Source organism: Peromyscus leucopus, chromosome 7 (assembly GCF_004664715.2).
Source record: "Peromyscus leucopus breed LL Stock chromosome 7, UCI_PerLeu_2.1, whole genome shotgun sequence".
Classification (NCBI taxonomy): Eukaryota; Metazoa; Chordata; class Mammalia; order Rodentia; family Cricetidae; genus Peromyscus; species Peromyscus leucopus.
Window position 1 is genome coordinate 49,401,424 of NC_051069.1, and position 22,621 is coordinate 49,424,044.

At 41.0% G+C, this 22,621-nt stretch overlaps 1 protein-coding gene across 2 annotated transcripts in view; it reads left to right on the forward strand.

Annotated features, from left to right (window-relative positions):
- The window catches only part of Anln (anillin actin binding protein), a 59,297-nt gene extending 38,954 nt beyond the window's left edge, over nt 1-20,343 (forward strand). Inside the window, exons 16-25 of one of the 2 annotated variants that reach the window (XM_037207667.1) lie at nt 671-719; nt 814-870; nt 1,939-1,977; nt 2,323-2,344; nt 2,788-2,900; nt 4,050-4,103; nt 12,924-13,010; nt 14,725-14,832; nt 18,361-18,533; nt 19,054-20,343. In XM_037207667.1, coding sequence (XP_037063562.1) covers nt 671-719; nt 814-870; nt 1,939-1,977; nt 2,323-2,344; nt 2,788-2,900; nt 4,050-4,103; nt 12,924-13,010; nt 14,725-14,832; nt 18,361-18,533; nt 19,054-19,177 — 826 coding nt within the window. In that variant the 3' untranslated portion in view covers nt 19,178-20,343. The remainder of the gene's footprint in view (nt 1-670; nt 720-813; nt 871-1,938; nt 1,978-2,322; nt 2,345-2,787; nt 2,901-4,049; nt 4,104-12,923; nt 13,011-14,724; nt 14,833-18,360; nt 18,534-19,053) is intronic. The other variant, XM_028872545.2, reaches the window with a different exon arrangement.
- The last annotated feature ends 2,278 nt before the right edge of the window (nt 20,344-22,621 follow it).

Consider the following 22,621-nt stretch of genomic DNA (forward strand, 5'->3'; position numbering starts at 1 on the left):
GATAATTAGTATCAAATACATGTTTTATTTTTTATCTGTTTTTTGTTTTGGTTTTTTCCTTTTTGTTTGTTTATTTTTATTTATTTATTTATTTATTTATTTATTTATTTATTTATTTATTGAGATAGGGTTTCTCTGTATAAGCTTTGGAGCCTGACCAGGCTGAACTCCAACTCAGAGATCTGCCTGCCTCTGCCTCCTGAGTGCTGGGATTAAATGCATGCACCACCACCGCCTAGCCAAATAGGTATTTTCAAACTGCAGCCAAAATCTAATTTGAAAACTGTTTCTGCTTGTATTTTTACTCCTATTATTTAGTCTATAAACTTGTAAAGTGCCTGCGTGCAGCAGCACGTGGGTGAGGATGCAGGAGGCCAGCTGTGGGAGCCTTGTCGAGCTGCAGTGGTCTGGCAGGCTTGGTGGCAGGCGCTGTTCCTCACTCCCTTCCTGTAGTGTTACTAAAAACCCTGGTTTTTATAACACAAATATTACGAAGTGTGTCTTGAGAGAAAAATGTGTTTTTACCATTTTTTTTTATTATTCTTGATAGTTTATTGTATTTCTTAAAAATACAGTGGAGTCTTTGAGTGTTGTAACAGTGTTTGTACATTATTTTTAAAGGCATAACTTTAGGTTTTTATTACAGTTTTATTTAATACTCTTTTTTCAGGAATGATGTTTCCAATGACTTTGAAATAAATGTTGAAGTTTACAGCTTGGTAAGCAGTTTAAAAGCTTTCTGAAATGAACAATAATATATTTCCTTAATAACGTTAGATTTTTAAGGTAGTTATATCTTGGATTTGTGTATAGGTACAAAAGAAAGATTCATCGGGCCTTGATAAGAAGAAGAAAGCCTCCAAGTCCAAGGTGAGAGCTGCAACCTAGTAAGAGCGCTGCTGGAGAGTGTCCTCTCGGTCAGTAAGACGCTGACCATGCACACCTGTAAGGAAAGCATCTCATCGGGCTGCCTTCCGTTCAGAGGTTTAGACTGAATGGAATTATCGTCCTGGGGGAAACATGGCAGGCAGATGTGGTGCCAGAGAGGAAGCTGAGAGTTCTCCATCTGGATCAGCAGATAGCAGGAAGAGACAGACACTAGATCTGGCTTGAGCTTCTGAAACCCCAAAGCCCACCATAGTGACAAACTTCCTTCAACAAGGATGCACCTACCCCAACAAGGCCACGCCTCTGATTAGTGACCAAGCATTCAAATATATGAGGGCCATTCCATTCAAACCACCACCATCATTTTAGTTTTAATCATGTTTCAGTGATTTTTTTTTTAAAATAGGCCCTACATTTCTATTGACTGCATTAAGTAGGTATGACTGTCGAGTGTAAATGTATATAAGTGATCATGTTAAGTGTAATCAGGGCCCTTTTGTAATACATGCAAAATATCTTATTTTCTGAATATTGCTTAAACATTGAACTTGTTGAGAAATATGATTACTAGGGTCTTGGTTTCCACCTTTCTAATCTTTGCTCTTTTGTTTGCTTCCTAAATGATTAGAATTTTTTTTTTCTGGCTGGGTGGTGGTGGCACATGAGTTTAATCCCAGTACTTGGGAGGCAAAGGCAGGTGGATCTCTGAGTTCTAGGCCAGCCTATTTTACAGAGTGAGTTCCAGGACAGCCAGGACTACACAGAGAAACCTTGTCTCAAAAAACCAAAAAAGAAAAAAATAGAAGTTTTTTTCTGTCCTTGGTTTTTTAATCTTTCTTTATTCTAACTTTTTTGTTGGGTAGAAGGCGAGAAAACTAAAAAAACAAAGTATTTTGGCTCCACTTTCAAAGAGGATACTTTGCAGTCTCGATAAAGGAATTAAGTATGATCTGTTTATATTCAACAGTTATTTTCTATGTAAGAACATTAGTTTTAAGCTCTGAATTGCAGTATTTAATAGAAAATATGCTAAGCTCTCTGTTTTTCCAGGCTATTACTCCCAAGAGACTTCTCACATCTATAACTTCAGTAAGTAGAATTTTTCTAAAAATCAAATCCTCTTAATAGATCTACATTTTTAATAAAACTACAAATTGACTACCAGCTTTTATTACTATAGAAGTCTTTAAAATGCACTAATGGATCCCAGTACTTGAAAGGTAGAAGCAGGGGGATTACAAACTGAAGTCTAGTCTGGACTACATAGTAAGACTTTCTCAAAATAAAGATATGTTCATTATTGATACTTAATGTAAGAAACATGTTTTCTCAACTGTAGTCCTTGTGTTAAAATTTGTACTTAACATTTAAATTTGCATACTAAATAATAGATAATTAATGTATCTTCTTCACCCTCCCCCCCTTTTTTGTTAGAAAAGCAACCTTCATTCTTCAGGTGAGTGGATCTAAACTATTTGAAGCTGTAGAATAATTAAATTTAGCAGTTGCATGCCTTTATAAAAATATTCAACCATACACACGTGCATACATGTGCCTTCTTGATTTGCTTTGGGAAAATATTTTCTTTTTTAAGAGTTTTAAAAATTATTTTTTTGGGGTGTGTGTGTGTCGGGGGGTGGAGGTGGGAAGGGTGAGGGGTGGGGTTGAGAGAGATTGAGACTGGGTTTGGCATGGACTTTTGACACCTCAAAGCCCACCCCTAGTGACACATCTCCCCCAGTGAGAGGACACAGTAAGGCTGTTCCAGCAAGGCCACACCTCCCAGTTCTTCCCAAATGATGGTCAACTGAGGCCTGAGCTTTGAAACATGAGCCTATGGGCCACTCCTACTCACACTTGGGAAGCCAGCGGGACTAAATTGGGCTCATCTCTCCGCAGTGATGGCCAGTCCAGGAGGTCTCGGTGCTGTGCGCACCAGCAGCTTTACCCTGGTTGGGTCCCACACACTGTCCTTATCTTCCGTCGGAGACACTAAGTTTGCTCTGGACAAGGTAACTCACTGTTCTCACGACTGTATTACACTTACTACATCAGTCTATAGAAACCCCCCAATACTTTCAAATGTTTGAATTGTACATTTTAGTAGCGGGGGTATACATGAGTGATAAATGTTGGGAGTGTTTTCTATATTAATACTATATATAAATCTTCGGTCTATACTGGTTTCTGTGACAGTTCTAACATATTGTGTCTTGCATATAAATGTTGTTTATATTTTAAAACAATTCAATATGTTATGGATTTAGGTTTTTATATTTTATATGACAAGGTCTTGCTGTATCATTGAGGCTAGCCTGAAACTCGCTATGTAACCAAGGCTAGCCTTGAACTTCCTCAGTCCTCCTGCCTTAACTTCTCACTGTTGAGATTGTAGGGATGTGCCAGCCATATCTTTTTAACTTAAGAGATTTCTTTCCCATACTTCCTAGATCTAATGCTTCAAATTTATTTATTTGACTTAAGGTCTATAGCCCAAGCTACCCTTAGTCTTGTTATATGTAGCCAAGGCTGACAGAGCTCCTGATCTTCCTGTCTCTGCCTCTGAATAGCTGACTCTACCAGCATGGGTAATCATGCCTGGCCAGATTGTGTTTAGTACTTCTTGACCTCAGCCTTCCTCCACTCCATCCCTTCCTTTCTTGTCTCCCTTCTCCATCCCTGGTAATCACTGTTGACATTCAGATTGACTTGTACATGTGGGAAGAACATGCTGTCTTTGCGTATTGTGTATTATTAGCGGTTTCCATAGTCAGAACATAGAGGTAAACTGCATGAAGAAGAGGCGTGGCTTCTGTCATTGTGCAGCTTGTGATTGACAGTTCCCCCTCTGCTAGCACTGCAGGTGCTCATACGTGCTACACCGGTAACTTTTGCATTCTGAGCAAAGTCACATCATTTCTCAGGGGTCTCATTTGTCCCCATGGGAATATTAGATTAATACAAGCCAGTCTAACATTAAAACTAGGAAAGTATTATTTTCGGTTGATAGACAAAGTGTTGACTACTGTTAACACAAAAATTATTTGAACATGCTAATGTCTAAAATTGTATGTAACTTTTATTTAGTAATTCGACTAGTATTAACACATTGAATGATACTGGATCTTTTTGTTTCTTCTTTTCTTTTTTGTTCATTTTAGATAAATTTTGATGTAAGAGAGCAGGAGGCACTGGGCTATTTGTTCCAGGAAAAGGTTGCTTTGTTTTCTTTACTTAAAATTAATGTGCTTAAGAAATCATTTTCTGCCTGTATTATTTCTTAATCATGTTATGTTAAAGCTGCTGGTTGAGTATATGTTCTGATGAATAAATTGAATTTAATAATTAAGAAAAACTAATGTCCTCTTCAAAACAATAGCTAATCCTTGATTTTTGGTCCATGTGTGTTTGTCTCACTAACCAACCACTCCTGTATATTTTTGGTTTACTTGAATAATTGACAATATCTATGCAGAGACAAAAAATTCATTCTGTGGGCTCTTATATGTATATGGGCATCCTTTTTCTCTTTCATAATTCTTTATAGTTTTCTTTGAATTTCTAAATTTTTTTCCTTATAGGTTTACTTTAGAATTTTCTCATATACTTTCTACCATTTGTGATTTTTGTTGTTGTTGTTTTGTTTTGTTTTGTTTTTTGAGACAGGGTTTCTCTATGTAACAGCTTTGGCTGTCCTAGAACTCGCTCTGTAGCCCAGGCTGGACTCAGACAGAGAGCTCTGCCTGCCTCTGCCTCCAGAGTGCTGGGACTAAAGGCGTGCGCCACTACTGCCTGCCTTTTTTTTTTTTTTTTTTTTTTTTTTTTAAGACAGTTTTATTTATCGTTGGCTAGATTCAAACTTACTATGTAGCCAAAGATGACCTTCAGCTTCTGATCCATCAACCTTGCAAGTTCTGGGATCACAGCCATTGGTCTTCATGGCCAGATACTGGATGCTGGGAATTAAACCAGCACTTCATGCATGCTAGGCAAGCTCTCTACCACTGAGCGACATTCCTGGCCCATGTTTTATAATTTTTTGAAATCTATATTCATTTTCATATTGATTTTTTTTCTGAGTACTAGTTAGAATAGAAAATTAATAACTATGTTTAAGGCTAAAATTATTCTGACTTCTGATATACTGAAAGAACTATTGGTGTGATAATTTAAAGCTGTATGTATAATAAAGCGTATGGGTGTGGGGCTATGCTGTGTGTGCACCGTGTGTGTGTGTGTGTGTGTGTGTGTGTGTGTGTGTGTGTATCTGGTTCCTGCACAGGCCACAAGGAGAGCGTTAGATGCCCAGAACCACAAGTGGAGATTTCTGTGTTGTTTGAGCTGAAACCTAATTTAAATGCTGACTCCTGGCACTTCAATGATGAGTCTCAGTCAGTTGCAGACTTAAACCCCTTATTTCAATGAAATCCAGAATTCTCAGCTTTATACTTTTGTGGGAAAAGGACGTTCCAAAGCTCAGCTGACCTGAAGGAGCCTCTTAGCTATAGATAGAGAGATTTCCTTTAGGAAAAGTCAGTTCAAATATTTTTAGAGAAAACAGTAATAAAGTGAAACAATTATAAACTGACATGATTTTGAGCTTAGAAGTAGAATGATTAGGGTTTGTTTTTTTTTTTTTTTTTTCTTCCTTAGACAGGGTCTTTCTATGTAGCCCTTTCTGGCTGGGAGCTTTATGTAGACCAGGCTGGCCTTGAACTCACAGTTATCCACCTGCCTGTGCACCAAGACACCTGGCTGATTAGGCATTCTTATCTCTTTGAAGAAATCCAGTGTGTGCCTTTTGACCTGTGTACCTGTCTCCCTTTCACTCTGAAATATGCCAGTGCATGATGAGTTGCATTATTTATCCTGGCTCTAGGTTATAGTTTATATCTCTTAATCATCCGTGAAGTGAGGATGGCTTAAAGAGACTCATGCTTAACAGACGAGGGCAAGAACATTTTCATCTTATGTGTTAGTAAGAAAGATTTAATCTTTCTTATATGAATGGGTATTTCCATGCTAAATGGTAACCATGCTTTAATTTGGAAGAAAATATCTATCAAACTTTTAATTAGTAGGAGTAATGTAGTTTCCGTTTTAGATGTTTAAATTTTTGTTTTGTCTGAGTAAGTGAGTGTGCGTGCGTGCCTGCGTGCCTGCGTGCGTGCGTGCGTGCGTGCGTGCGTGCGTGTGTGTGTGTGTGTGTGTGTGTGTGTGTGTGGTGTATAGGGTACTGGGATTCAAACTGAGGGACTCGTGCATGGTAGGTACCTTTCACCTATTTTGTCAATTTTTGCATCGTATATTTTAAACTTTCTGATGAATTGTTCCATTTATCTCTGATCTTTATTGTTTTAGATTTGTTTTTCTTTTTTTAAATAATTTATTTTTATTTCATGTGCATTGGTGTTTGGCTTGCATGTAGGTCTGTGGAGGGAATAGATCCACTGGAACTTGGTACAGACAGTTGTGAGCTGCCATGTGGGTGCTAGGAATTGAACTCCAGTCCTCTGGAAGTTCACCCAGTGCCTTTAACAACTCGGAGCCATCTCTCCAGCCCCTAATTTGTTTTTCTTTTCTGAGGGTCTTCTCATGTAGTCCAAACTGACCTCAGATTGTTGCGATCCTCCACCTCAGCCTCCTAAATGCTGGAACTACAGGAATAGGAGGCCACAGCTGCCTCTGTTCCTTTTCGTCCCGTTTGTGTTGTCTGATGTGAGCGTTGTCAGAGGGGCATGGTGTGGCTGTGCTTTCTTTCTGCCTTCCCCTCCTCCTTGTCAGTCTGCCTCACGTTCGGGTCTTAGGTACAGCCTGTTGGAGCATGTTTGTTAACTAATCTGACAAGTCTTTTCTATTTGTCCTTTTCATTGAACTGTTTAGTTCATTTGCCTTTAATGCCACACAAATGTGGGTAAATTACACAGTTAGTGTAAAAAAAAAAAAAGCTTAAAAAATAAACCATAAACACTTTATCAGGGTTATCAAGGAACTTCCAGAATGTTTAATCTTGGTTCTTCGGGGATTATGCATTCACAGAATAGGCCATCATGTCATGCACTCCCTGTGGGCCTCGATTAGATGCCCACACACATTGTTCTCCTTTTCAGTGATGCACACGTTACACAGGGCCTTCTTGGTCTCCTGGCAAGAGCAGCCAGCCAGCTTCAGTTCAGCTCTCCTGAGCCTCGGGTGGGCTGGCGGGACTTGCAGGTGCCAGATCTTAGCGTCTTCCCTCTGAAAGCACAGACACAAGTGCGTGTGGGCTGAGCTCCCGGGCCTCAGCTCCCCCGAGCCTCCCGTTCCGACCTCTGCGGTTCCGACCTCTGCGGTTCCGACCTCTGCGGTTCCGACCTCTGCGGTTCCGACCTCTGCGGTTCCGACCTCTGCGGTTCCGACCTCTGCGGTTCCGACCTCTGCGGTTCCGACCTCTGCGGTTCCGACCTCTGCGGTTCCGACCTCTGCGGTTCCGACCTCTGCGGTTCCGACCTCTGCGGTTCCGACCTCTGCGGTTGCTCTCTTCTCCCCTTTGTGGAACTGGCTTTATACTGTGTGAGCTCGGCTGCTCTTGAGCTGACTCTGTAGCTAGGCTGGCCTCAAACTTGGCACTCCTTGTCTCAGCATCCAGAGTGTCTAAAACTGAGGTTTGGCTTTTGAGTAGTTCTGGTTCAGTTTTTCTTTCAGATACCTTGAGAATGAGTGTAGCACAAATTCTAATTGATCTTAATAATAAAAACCCAGAGTCAGATATTGAGGGTGTAAGCTGAAAGATCAGAGAAGCACTGCAGCAGCCCCTAGAAACTTCTTACCTCTAGGAATCCTCCCACCCAGCCATATTATCACTTCCTGTTTCCTCTTCCCAAGTGCTGAGATTAAAGGTGTGTGTACCACTGCCTGGCCTCTAGTGGCTGGCTCCGCACTCTGATCTCCAGGAAAGCTTTATTTGTTAGAGCACAAACAAAATATCACCACAAATGAGCTAGACCCCCTCATCTCCAGCCTGCCTGCAGCTAGTGTTTACTAAGATGCCGGTAGGCAGGGAAGCCCGGCGGGTAGGCCACTCACCCCTCAGCCACTAAAGTTTGTCCTTTGACTACACAATGCACTGTGAATGGCAGTCCTGCACCTCTGCTTGGGCCTTGCCCCGGGGAGAAGGTGGTCCCTGGTTTGGCTCACCTAGCAGAGGCACACATCTTCCTGGAATTCAGTACTTCCCGTCTGCTTTTGGACTGCTTTGATGTCTTTATCTTAGCTCAAAGACTGGGGAAACAAGTTTTTGATACCTTTTTTATTTTATTTTTGAGATTATAATATTATTACATAATTTCTCCCTTCCCTTTCCTCCCTTCAAACTCTTACATATACCCTGTTCTTGCTCTTTTTCAAATTCATGGCCTCTTTAATAGGCAGTCATGTTGGTGAGACTTTCTGGGTATAGCTTCTGACGTTCCTAGGAGACACATCTTACTGCAGACTCCCTGATCCTCTGGCTCTTACCGTCTTTCCTCACCCTCTTCCACATGTTGCCTGAGCCTTAGGAGCGAGAGTTGGCTTGTAGATGTATCTGCTAGGCCAGGCCTGGCTCCACAACTCTGTGTTTTGGTTGGTGTAGTTTTCTGTAATGGTCTCCATCTGTTGTAAAGAGCAGTTAGTTTTTGTTGTTGTTAAGCTTACGCAGATTTTTTTTTTTTTTTTTTTTTTTTATTGTTAAAGTGGAAATAAGTGGGCTTTTTGTAAGTTTTCATCTCTAAATTAGAAGTGGAGTTCTGGGCACTTGATTGTATAAATCTTCCAAACATACAGTAGGATAAATGTGGTAAACAGAATTTGGGAGTAATTTTGAGGGTATTGTTGGTCCAGAGTTGTTACATCAGCTGCGGTAAAGAGCGAAGAGTCACCACATGGTGCAGTAACAAATGTGGGGTGCAGACTCGTCACACAGAGACTGAACAGCGCTCCTGCAGCGGGAGTTGTGTGCTGGGTTGAGGAAAAGGTTTTTAGTTGGCATGTAGATCCATAAGCTTTAGTTTTCTTCTATTCCAGGAAAAATTAGAAACATAAATTAGCAAGGGAAAAAAATAGGTTTATTTATAGCTTGGCCTAACTGGGGAAAATAGCATTTCCTATGGCAGTGTTAAAATTTTATAGAAAAAATTGAACCTAGAACCAGGAAATACGCATATGTCAATTTGTGAGAAATTGTCTGAAATTCCCTTTGAGGAGGCAGTTCCCCCTCGTGCCAGAAGTTAGTCTTTGCCTCCACCAGCTTGAGATTTGTGGGGAAATTGAAATTCTTTTGAGGCCATTGTTTTGGGGTCTCTTTCAGGGGTGAGTTTGTGTGTATTGTCAGAGATGCTTAACTTGAAATGATCTCATACCCTGATAATCTCATCATAAATTGAAAATTCACTTAAGATACCTAAAGCTGCTCTGTGGCTTAGCCCTCCCTTCCGCAAAGATCCCAGCAGCCTGTGCTTGGACAAATTCATCTCTCACAAATCCTACTGTGTAAGAAAGTAATGAATACCTCGTGTACTTTGTTGAATATTTTAATCGGTAAAAGCTTGCTGAGGACGTGAGACACCATAAAGTAACAGTTGCCTCTCTATGGCTGATGAGAAGCTGTGGCAGGTAATGATGTCCGTCTCTGAGAGACTCAACAGTGTTGTGCCGCACCTTGTTAGCCTAGGAAAGACCAAAATTCAAAGTGCAGTCTCTACTGAATGCGTGCTTGCTTTTCGCACAGTTATAAATATCAAATACCATAAATTGAGTTGTTATAACTTGTTAAGAATATTTCTTGTGTGTTTGAATTTCTTTCCTTTAAAACAAACATGTTTTTCTTGTAATAAATGATGTACATGAAAGCTAATCTACAGTAGTATAGGAAGTCCGCCCACAGTTCCCTGGAGATTGACACAGGAGGAAACCTGGAGGTGATGAGAACGTATGACTGGGACTGTGGTCATGCTAGATAGACTCAAAAGAGCTGTGAACGCTTTGTTCAAGGGGCAGGCAAGATGGCTTGGCTACAGCCCTTGCTGCACAAGCCTTGGACCTGAGTGTGATCACTGGAACTGTGTAAAGGCAGAAGGAGAGAACGAACTCCATCAAAAGTGTGCTGTGTGCACACATTCCTGCACACATATAAATAATAAATATATAAAATAGTCCAGACAGTAAACTGTATAAAAATTTAAATTTAGATAACTGTAAAGACCTTATGGCAAAATTCAGTGAGTTTTGACAAGTGTACATATATTACCATTTGGCTAACACCAAGCAAGGCTTACGGCTTTCCATCACTCCTCATAATCAGTCCCAACCACACAGACCTGTTCTCACGTCTGCCCTCATAGGTTAGTTTTGCTCATCGTTAAACTTCCTTTAAAAATGGAACCACATGTTTGTTGTTTTGAGTCTAACCTTTTTTGCTCAACATGATAGGTTTTTTAGGCTTATTCATGTTATGTGTTAGGAGTTCGTTGTTTCTAAAATGATCAGCTGGATATGGTGGTTCACATCTCTAATCCCAGTACTTGAGATAGAGATGGATGGACCTCTATGAGTTTAAGGTCAGCCTGAATTACATAGTGAGGCCGCCTTGATGATAAAAAGAAAAAGAAAAAAATAAATAAAAAACTTTCCACACATGTACACACACAGATCTATAAATAAAAAATGATTCATTGAGTTAGAATTCATTCAACAAAAGTAGAAACTTTGAAATGAATATTTTAGTGGCACAATACATTCATGGCCATGGACAGCCATCGTCTCTATTTCCAAGACAAACCCACGTCTCCAAAAGTGAGTTCTTTTCTTCTGCGATGACGTTTGAGTTGCTTCTGTGGTTATATGTGCATGTAATTGTGTGAGTGCCTCTTTTTGAGTTTTTGGGCTTATACCCAGGAAATGACTGGGGAGTCATAGTGATAACTTGGCCTAGCCTTCTAAAGAGCCACCGGTAATATGCGGTTGCACTTCCCATGGTTCTTCTCGTTAGAGACATGACCTTCCTGGGAGCTGGGAAGTGGCGTACTGGTTTGGGCCGGGCTCTACCCTCTTGTTTGAGGCCGTCCTCTTGCCAGGACTAAGTGTGAGCCACCACAACCACCCTTCTTGTGAGTCTGACTTGCATTGCCTTTGTCCTTTGGTTCTGTTGTGGAGTTCTTGGCTTTCCCAGGCAACGCACGTTGGCCATCATTTGACTGACATGGTGTTTTTGCTTCTCAGCTGTGTGCGTAGTTCAGACATGACTTTGAGAACCAACTCCTTTGTCTCGTACTGAGAAGAGTGATCAGTGTCATGATCTTGTATCTTGACCAGTTGTGAGTCTCTGGACTTAGTTCTTGACTTCTGAGGAACCTCTTTTCTGAAAGGCCTTTAATTTTGATGAAACTTCTTTTATTTTTGTGTTATTCATGCTTCTTATATCATACCTGACAGTTCATTGATAGATCTATGATTGTGAAATTTTACTTCTGTTTTCTTCTAAGTTATTTTGGTGATATTAGCTCTCATATTTAAGTTGTAATCTATTCTGGGTTAACTTTTATGTATGTTATAAGGTCGAGGTCCAACTGTCCTGCTCAGTGGTTTGTTTGGTTTTTTTCCAACTTGACAAAAGCTAGAATCATTTGAGATTAAGAAACCTCAATTGAAGCCGGGCAGTGGTGGCGCACGCCTTTAATCCCAGCACTCAGGAGGCAGAGGCAGGCGGATCTCTGTGAGTTCAAGACCAGCCTGGTCTACAGAGTGAGTTCCAGGAAAAGCGCAAAGCTACACAGAGAAACCCTGTCTCGAAATGAGGAAATAGTTCCACCAGATTGGCTTGTGGGCAGGCCTGTGGGGCCCTTTCTTGATTGATGTGGAAGGGCAGTGGCACTACTGAGCAGCTAGTCCTGGGGTGTATAAGATGGAAGGCTGAGCAAGCTAGTAAGCAGCACTCCTTCCTGGCTTCTGCTTCAGTTCCTGCCCCCAGGTTCTGCCCTGCCCGCCCTCAGTAAGGGACTGTGACTAGATGTGTAAGATGAAGTACATCCATTTCCCTCCAAGTCCAGTGAAGACACCAGCCCTTCACTTTTGCATGTGAATTTCCAGTTTTCTCAATACCATTTGTTCAAGACTGCTCTATTTCTTAGACTAGTCTTGGCAAGGTTTTCAAAAATTAATTGGCAAAAGAGCAACAAGAAATAATTGCATATCCCTGTTGGGCTCGTTTCTGGTCTCTAGTACCGCAGATTGAGTCAGGCCTTGTGCGTGCTGTCCAGGTCCTCCGCCACATCTTCAGCCCTTGCCTGGCTCTCGGTCCTGCTCCATTTGCCTGGGTATCTGTCCCTCTGCTGCTGTCATACTGTCCCATTACTGAAGCTTTGAACTAATTTGTGACATTGGGAAGGATGATTCATCCAGATGTTCTTTTTGATGATTTTGTGTTTACAGCCCCTTGCAATTTCATATAGATTTAAGGATTGGCTTCCCCTTTCTGTGGTTCGGTTTTCTTTTTTTACTACATAATGCTGCGTTCTAGGAGTGTACACAGTTGGTCTATCCAGCCTCCTCCTGATAAAGGAGCCAGCAGCTCTTAGTCTCAAATCTCCTGTCTTTTCTCATTTATTTGGAGTTTGGGACTTTTGTTTTTGTAAAATTCTACCCTGAATGAATTTATTCTTTTTTTAATGATTTATTATTTATTTTATGTGCATTGGTGTTTTGTCTGCATGTTTCAGTGTAAAGGTGTCAGAAGCTGTGGAACTGGAGTTACAGAAGTTGTGAGCTGCCATGTGGGTGCTGAGAATTGAACTCAGGACTTCTGGAAGAGCAACCAGTGCTCTTAACCACTGAGCCATCTCTCCAGCTTCTGAATTTATTCTTTAATTAAAAGTACCTGTTGCTAAGGAACCAGTGGCTCTTTTATGCTACAGCTTTAGAATATGATTTTATTTTCAAGGTAGTGTTCTGTGTTCATGATTTGTCAAGAAATATCACACTGTGGAATGCTTTTACAAATAATTTCCCCTTTTTCTTCACAGGTACCTTTTTTAGCTCCTTTGGAAGGTCATATCTGTTTAAAAATCAGCTGTCAAGTGAATTCAAGTGTTGAGGAGAAAGGTTTCCTAGTGAGTACCATCCATCCCGTTCTTCATGACTTTCTTTTCTGTCTTCCTGAAGGAAGAAAGCCTGTGTGATTACGTGATCAATTGGTTCTGTAAGCCTTCCCTCTAAGCCACTCACTGTGCTGACGTTGGGATATAATTCGACAAAGAAGAGGATCTCTCTACTTGCAGGAGCTTTAAATTGTTTAATTGTATTTATTTATTTGGGAGGTGCACATGTATTCCACAGTGTGTTTGTGGAACTTGCAGAAATTGATTCTCTCTACCTTGTGGGTTCTGGGGATCAAACTTAAGTCATGAGGCTGGCAGTAAGTGCCATTATCCGTTAAGCCAACCTGCTGGCCCAGGCGGAGCTGTGAGTTTAGTATGGAGGAAGGAAGTGAGCCAGCCAGTGCCTTATAGGAGACAGTGTAGGGCACGCCGCTGTGAGCTGAGGGCAGCAGCCGCTGGGTACCAGCTCCTAACCTGCTCAGGAAGTCAGCCGAGGGAAGGAGGGAAACGCTGCAGCTTATGGACAGTGTCCTGGGTGTCCCTTCCCTCTCACCCCAACTCAAAGAGAAGGAGGAGAGTGCTGAATATTTCAGGATAGTAAAAGCTGAGCCTGGGGACAGAGGTCGGGAATGAGGAGAAGACTGTGTGTGGTCAGAGAAATGAACCGAGTAGTTTAAAGAAATTGGACTTCATGCTGAAGCCAATTGAGTGACTATTATGGAGTTTTACCAGATGAAAATAACCACATTTGGGTTTAGGAAAATCACTGTGACTGGTGTGTAGAAGGTGGACTAGAGAGCAGAAATCCTGAAAGATGGGCTAGCTCACTAAGTCAGAGCCACTCCACATGAGAGATGAGAGAGAGCAGCTGGGATGAGAGAAGGCTGGCATGGGTAATGATGGGCAGGTCCTAGTGACCTGTCTGCAGGGACTGATCTTGCCTTCACAAGGTGGGCGGTGGGCTGCTGCTGAGAAAGGACCCTGCGGGAGGAAACCTGCTTCTCTTCTGACACAGAGTGGTGGGCTTCTGTCTACATTTTGCTGTGAAAAATGGCAGCTGCCTAGAGATGTTGGCCCCGTTTCACAAAGAATAGACATTGGCCATCTCAGTCTTGCCGTTACTCTCTTATATATTTTGTTTGGTTGCTTTTTCCTTTCTTTCTTTTTTCCCCCCTTTTAAGGACTTTCATAGCACTGGTCATCCTGGCACTCACTATGGATCCACCTGCCTGTGCCTCCTGAGAGCTGGGATTAAAGGCGTGCGCCAACACAGCTCCATGCTATAATTTTTTGCTGTCACTGTTTTATCGCATTTGATAATCTAGCCATCCTTAGACATTACTCAATCTCTTATCTTTTTAAACAATTAAAAATTCATTATAAAGAACTTAAAAATAAAAAAACATCACATAGTGAGATTCCCCAGGTCCGAAGTCTGTACATCCCAGTGAACTTCTACACCGTTTGGACAGCCATTCGGAAGTTTACACTTTCACTGTGAATTGTCTCTGTGTAGCTCTGGCTGACCTTGATCTCACAGTGATCACAAGCACCGTGCCCGGCTTGATCTAGATATTCTTAAATGCGTTTTGATGGGGACAATCTGACTTTCATTACTGAAGTAAAAGATACAATAAACTCATACAAATAGACTTTCACATAAAAATGTCACAGATATGGACATTTTTCTTAGTTTTCTAATGTCAGTGTTTCAATTGACTTCCAGACAATATTTGAAGATGTTAGTGGCTTTGGTGCCTGGCATCGCAGATGGTGTGTTCTCTCTGGAAACTGTATCTCCTATTGGACTTACCCAGATGACGAGAGGAGAAAGGTAAAGTGACACAACTCTAGTTAGTCCTGCTGGGCTTTTGTGGTGCTCCATGAGTGAATGTCCCCTGACCCGCCCCTCCGTCCCCTTCTGTATGCATTAACAAGTCACTGTTCATGACTTGCTTGTGTGTACCCTTCTACCACCAAAAATATACAAAAGTGATTATATATGCATCTATGAATCATTTCCCTTGTCCTCCTACTTCCCTCCTAACTGGTGCTGGAGACTGAGCCCGGCCTTGTATTAGTATACCTCCTTACTGCTTACCTGGATCCCCAGACTCTTTTTATGGATTTGTCTTTTTCAAACAAAACAAGCACAATTAATTTTTATTTTAGGAGATATCCAGATATCTTTCTAAAGCAATAGACATAATGTTTTTTAATAGTTGCTAAACAGCTTTACGTTATACTAAATAGCATTATATTATAGTCATTAAAATTATTAATTTTTAGAAAAGATTTACTTCTTTTATGTGTATGAGTGTGTTGCCTGCATGTATATCTGCATCACATGTGTGTCTGAGGCACATGGAGGCCAGTGAGAGGGCATCAGATCCCCTTGCAACTGGAGTACTGATGGTTGTGAGTCACCGTGTGGGTTTTGGGAACTGAACCTGGGTCATCTGTAAGAACTGTGTGTGCTCTTAACCACTGAACCATCGCTCTAGCCTCTAGTTAAAATTATTGTTTAAAAATATATAGTCTAAACATTTAAGAGATTCCATAAAGCATAAGAAGATAGTTTGAGTCAACTGTTACCAGTCTAGATGGGGCTCCCTGTATGACTTTCTCTTCTACCAGAGATTGCGCATGCTAAAAGTGTGTTGCACCTATGTATTCCATAGCATGTTAGTTGTGTTATTATAACTGCATGTTGTTAAACATTGCATGTATTTTTTATTGTACATCTTGCTTTGGGGGTTAGCGTGGGATGCGGAGCCAGTCTTGGTTGGCGAATGTTGCCCTAGTTTGTTCCTTTTCCTTGGAAGTGTAGGATTCTATTGTGAGAGTATGTCACAATGAATTGATTTATTCTGTTTGTGTACACTTAGATTTCCACATTGCTGTGTTTAAATGCACATATGTGGCTTTTAATAGGGCCAGTGAGGTTGAAGATAGAGAGCATGGAGAACATGAACTATTACAGTTCTTGGAGCCAAGGTCATGGGAGGTGAGGAAATTAACCCAAGCCACACATCACAGGATTGGCCTTTCTCAGAGAAGGGTATATATGTGGAATGCACAGTATTGTGCAAATCTAATTGGTTTTTCTCTGCTGCTAGTTCAAGTGATGCCATGGATGTTGAAATCAGTTTGTCGTTGCTGTCAGAGGTGTAGAGAGGAGCTAGGACTTGAGCCTTAGTAGGTGAATCAGACTCAGGCACACAATGAACATACTTTTCCTCTCTTGTTAGCTTTGTTCGCAGTTGAGTCCCGCAGCTGGCAGTGTCCTTAGAAAAGCTTTCCGTTCCCACAGGCACTTGATATAGCACCAGCTTTTGTCAGGATGAGTGGGCTGTGCAGATTGCTCTTTGTGTTTGTGTCTGTCTATGTGTACATATACAACATTTATTACATGCGATTTTAAGTGAATATAGTATGATTCTCTATGGTCATTTCAGTTATTCTTAGTGTTGTTTATTCTTCCTCCCTACAATAGTACCTGCACCACGCCCCCAACTAAACCTCCCCACCACTTTTTTCCTTTCCTCTTCATATACTTGCATCTGCTATTCCTCTGTCTGGAGGTCTTTCCTCACTCCCATGATCCATCCCCTTTACTTTCCTGATTTCTGTATTTACCTCAGGTCATATGCTCACAGCTGGACTTAGAGCTAGGAGCCCCAGAAGAGAGCGAACATACAGTGTTTATCTTTCTGGGTCTAGATTATTTCACTCTATATTTTCTGATTCCATACATTCGTCTGTAAATCTCATGATTTCATTTTCTTTACAGCTGAGTAGTATTCCATAGTATGTATGGACCACAGTCATCAGTTGAAGGACATTTGTGTTGTCTCCATTTCCTAATTATTGTGAATTAAGCAGCAGTGAACATGGCTGAGCAGCGATCTCTGGATAGGACGTTGAGTCCTTTGGGCACACGCCAAGGAGTGGTGTGGCTGGGTCTTGTGCCTGATTGATCTGGTTTATTTCTGCTACTGTAATATAATGTCTTCTAGCTTCCTTCTGTCTCATCCTTCACAAATCACAAAGTTCTGGGGGCGGTTGTTGTTGTTGTTTTGTTTGTTTGTTTGTTTGGTTTGGTTTGGTTTTGGTTTTTTGAGACAGGGTTTCTCTGTGTAGTTTTGGTGCCTTTCCTGGATCTTGTTCTGTAGCCCAGGCTGGCTTCGAACTCACAAAGATTCTCCTGGCTTTGCCTCCCAAGTGCTGGGATTAAAGGCATGTGCCACTGCTGCCCGGCAGTTCTCTGTCTGTCTGTCTGTTTGTTTGTTTTTTGTTTGTTTAAGGCAGAACATTAACCCATTGTATATGTATGTCACAATTTTTAAATAACTCCTATTTTAATGGACCCTTAGGTTTTTCCCATATCATAACTGTTGTGAATAATCCTGCAATGAGATTTCTTTGACACATTGATTTTATTTCCAGAGTAATCCACTAATCCTAGTACAGTGGTTCCCAACCTTCCTAGTGCTGTGAACCTTTAATACAGTCCTCATGTTGTGGGACCCCATCCACCCCAGTTATTTCATTGCGACTTTATAACTGTAATTTTGCTGCTGTTATGAATTGTTATGTAAATATTTGATATGTAGGATGGTCTTAGGCAACCACTGAGAAAGGGTCATTCAACCCCCTAAAGGGGTTGAGACCCATAGGTTGAGAACCATTGCTATAATGGAACTTTAATGGATCAGATGGTAATTCTAGTTTTAAAAAATTTGAGGAACTTTCTGTTGTCTAAAATGAGTTTTTCTACATTGGTTTTTAATGATATACAATGTTTTGGATGTGCACAGTGTATGTATGAGAATGCATATTCAAATGTGTGCACATGTATATATGCATATGTATACATAGTCATAAGATGGTAAATAGGAGTTTCCTAAAAGTTCACATGGGAACATAGATTTATACTATTGAGTATGCACCCAAACCCAAATGGGCCAGATCAGTCATTGCCTGTAGTTCCTGGATTGTTTTCTTTTGTGTTTGAATAGAAACTGGCTGTTATCAAGTGTTTGATAAGGGAAAAACTTGTTCCCATTGTTTAAAGCAGACATATGTGCAGCCTGATGCAGGTGAGGGTCCTAGGGCTGCCAGTGGATTGTTAAGTTCATTGATCAGAGAGGGGGTGTGTGACCCAAGCCTGGTGAAGTCCCAGGCTGCTAAGCCATTTCCCGTGCTTGGCTGCGTCATGCCTATTTGTTTCTGGTTGTTAAATATTAAATTTTAAAAAATGACTTTCTAACTTTATGCCAACTTAAGCATTGCTTAATGCTTACTGATTTAAATAACCTTGCTTGTTTCCTACTAATACTTTCTATATTTTATTTTTAAGAATCCCATAGGAAGGATAAATCTGGCCAATTGTATCAGTCATCAGGTAGAACCAGCCAACAGAGAATTTTGTGCAAGACGCAACACTCTGGAATTAATTACCGTCCGACCACAAAGAGAGGATGACCGAGAGACTCTTGTCAGCCAATGCAGGGACACACTCTGTGTCACCAAGTATGTACTGGTCCCGTGTTGTTTCTGTCAACTAAGTAATTGCCAGCTTTAGTCTTAGGCTTGTGGAAAATATTAATGATGGTCTGGTTGAAGGTTAGCAAGCTGAACACAAAGCAGCTTGAGGAAAGGATTCCCCTGTCCCAGATGACTCTAGTTGTGCCAGTCAGCAAAGACTGCCCAGCACAGATGCCCAAGAAAAGCCTGAAGATGGTCTTCAGGGAGCGGGTTGTGGTGAGGGATGGAGGTTAGGACGTGACACAGTCTACTCATCCTGTTGCTGCTGGTTAGAGATACGGGGATGTGTATAAGTCACTCGATAAGACCTGAGCTTCCATCTCAAAAACGGAGAACACTGAGAAATGAGTGTGAGCTATGGTTAGTTACGCAGATCAAGAGTGACAGTGCTCTGTTGTGCTCTTCCCCGTGGGGCTCTTGTCTTGGTTTGTAGGGATTTGTGTTCTAGCAAGGGTGTGGGGCATGGAATGGTGGGAGGGAGGCTGACTTCTGCTTGCCCTTGCAGGAACTGGCTCTCTGCCGATACTAAAGAGGAGCGGGATCTCTGGATGCAGAAACTCAACCAGGTGATTGTTGATATTCGCCTCTGGCAGCCTGATGCTTGCTACAAGCCCGTTGGAAAGCCTTAAAGTGTGGGAACTTCCGCATCATGGAGAGGCTTCGATAGCTGTGTCAAAAAGTGTCTTAAGAAGACATAGTTAGGAGCATCAGATTTATAAGTTGTATTTTATGCTTTAAATGTAAAGGGGTCTGTGCAAATATTCACTACATATTATGCAGTATTTATATCTTTTCTATGTAAAACTTCACCCAGTTTCCCTTGCATTCATAAGTGTTTGACAGTCAATTCATGAGTCTCGTTTTCTAGAAACCTAATTAGCCAGTTATTCGTGACAAAAAAAAAAAATCTTAATCAAGTTCAGAGTTGTCCTTTAGAGCTTTGCTTTTGAGGTATCAAGGTCTCCTCTAGGTCACAAACAGAAACCTCTAGTTTGATGATTCCCTCTCCAGCCTCAGTGGTTTTTTAAAGAGGTTGTGATCATTCATGGCTCATGAGATGGTTTGTTGCTATAGTACTGAATGCACTCTCAAAGAGTTTTGCAGAAACATGTTCAGTGATAGGGATGAGGCAAGACAACAAAAGCTTATTAGTTTAATATGGACTTGGGGCTACTTTCTGAAGAGATGTGGAGATAGTGACACTATGTGATATTTGGAGCTAAGTATTTTGTATAGAAGCATTAAAAATCACATGGCTTGCATTCACTCCGTTTCTATTTATGCAGTGTGGTGCACATTTTCATAGTATTCAAGCTTTATTAAATAGTTATTTTTTCATCTAGCTTAGGGATTCCTCATATTAACATTAGTTTTCCTCTTATCATAAGAACAAATGTAAATTGAAGAACATTTACATAAAAAGATTTAAATTTTTACCAAGCTGCTGTGAACTACTACTTTGCTTGCCAAAGTTCTTCTTTTTCTTTCCTTTCATATCCATCTATGACAGTTTCTAGAAGTGTTTTGAGATCATTGAAAAAAATAGTAAGCCATATTACCTCTAAAAGCCCAATACCTTCTTGCAATTTAGAAATGTTGAAATACATGGCTTCAGTTTTTCAGTACAGTTTGAATTTCTTCTCTGACTGTTAATTATTGATGGTTTCATTTATAAACACTAAATCCTATTACCTGCCATTATATTTCTTACTCATCTAAATGTGGTTTTTCTTATGTATATTACAAAAATATTTTATGACTGCCTACATAAATAAATAATTGTAAATGGTCAAAAGAATTGTGTATTTAAGAAATGCTGTGTGTGGTGTAATTGCTGGGCATGTGGTGTAATTGCTGGGCATGTCTTGGTTGCACTTGGAGCATTGTGTTGACAGTACCCTCCATGTTTTCCTCTCCAGCCTAATGTTTCCCTTACTGAACGTATTTGGTGGTGGGGTTAAATGAGCAGGGAATTCCAGAACGTGGTGATGGAGTGTGTATTTGGAGAGGCAGTGGGTGAGACTGACAGTGATCAGCAGCTAGAACAAGGGACGGACTGAATGGGACTGAGGAGGTGGTTCTTCATACTACTGTTTCTTTTCAAATAGTCATTGCCTGCTGTGGAACAGAAATGCAAGAGGCACTACACAGTGAAAACGAAATGTCTTCTCTTGTTCTCAGACCTACTTTTTTCACTTTTTAATTATATGTATTTGCTGGAGCCTGCCAACAGTCAGCTGGGTATCTGGTTGAGGGTGTGTGGATTGGAGAGACAATGAAGAAGACAGAACAGAATCGAGAGGTCTGCCGGTCAATGCCAGACAGCCCCAAGTTTATTTCACAGTCAGTTTATACACAGTCTTGAAGGACAGAGGTAGAACAATGCACAGCACAGGCATTCAACCACCATCTATCCTGCCTTGTGTCAAGGAGCAGGCAGTTTCATTTTCTATCTGGTGTACCTCTGGCTGTCAGCTGCAGCCTGCATCTAGCTAGATAGTGTGTCCCTTCCCATGGGCTAATCAGGACTTTCTTACAGCCCTGGAGCAAGCAAGCTTGAACTCTATTGACTCAGAATAGACTTCAGATTCAAACTGGGAAACTGAGTCAGTTGTGGGCTCCCACATGTATTGCATGAATATTCGTTACAAATATGTATAGTCTTTTGTACAGAAATGTTCCATATATACTGTTTGTAATGTAAAGAAAAAAACCAAGTATGTCTTAAGGCTTGACTGATTTTCATATATATAATTTTATATATGGAATTAAGTTTAGTGTATATGTTGGTTACTTTTAATGGTTAATGAAACAGTCTAAAATCACCTGAGTTAGAGAGTCTTTTTGGTTTTTTGAGACAGGGTTTCTCTGTGTAATATCCCTGGCTGCCCTGGAACTTGATTTGCAGACCAGGCCTGGCCTCGACCTCACAGAGATCCGCCTGCTCCGCCTCTCAGGTGCTGGGATTAAAGGCGTGCGCCACCACCACCTGGCTTGAGTAGGGAATCTTAATGAGGAACTGTCTAGATGAGGGTGGCCTGTGAGCATTCTGTGGGGGACATTACTGTGTGTGTGTGTGTGTGTGTGTGTGTGTTGTGTGTGTGCATTAGTGTAAGCATGTGCATGCACAATACAACATTGGATTCTCTGGAGCTGAGTTGGCAGACGAGGTGCTGAGAATCAAACTTGAGTCTTGTGCAAGAGCAGCAAGCACTCTTAACCATCTCTTTAGCCCCGTGGGTGTTGTTCTTAATTGGGTGTAATTGAAGTGGAATGTGGGGCAGCACCATTTCACATACATGCCGGTCTCTGGACTGAATAAGAGTCAGCTGAGCCTAGGTTTCAGGAATTATTTCATTGCTCTCTGCTCTTGACTGACTAGCTTCTTCAAGTTCTGCAGCCTTGGCTTCCTAGCAGTGATGGAATGAAACCTGGGATTGTGATCCAATAAATTCTTTTTCACTTGGGTTGCCTTTGTCAGGGTGTTTTATCACAACAGGAAACAAAACCAAAACAAAGTGATTATGGAACATCAAGTTGGAAACATTAACAAGCAGCAGAAAATATGACTGATGATGATTCATTGTTTTCTGCTTAGAGGTTCTTTGTTAAGCAGTTCAAAAGATAAGAACATTCTGGAAGTATGATGTGGAAAGAGAAACCATAAGAAAAGAAACACTGTTCTTCAGGTAAAACATAAAAGGAACAGCCAAAATTTGTTTTTTTGTGAAAGAACAGTAATTGAGTCTGGAAGATGAAAAGCACCTTGAGGTCCTGACCAAACTGCTAAGGTAGACTGATGTAAAGGAGAACTCCCTGAGGCAGCCAATTCAGTGCATGGTTCTGACAAAAGTCTGTTACAGTAACATCCACACACGGAGAGATGATAGACTTGATTGCATTAATAAAATACCTTTCTGAGAAGTAGTGGAAAGGTAAGATGTAACGTGTGTGTGTGTGTGTGTGTGTGTGTGTGTGTGTGTGTGTGTGTAAGAGAGGCCATGTATGAAAATAAATGAAACCCATTATTATATATACTATGTTAACATGTGCTAATAAAATATTTTAAAACT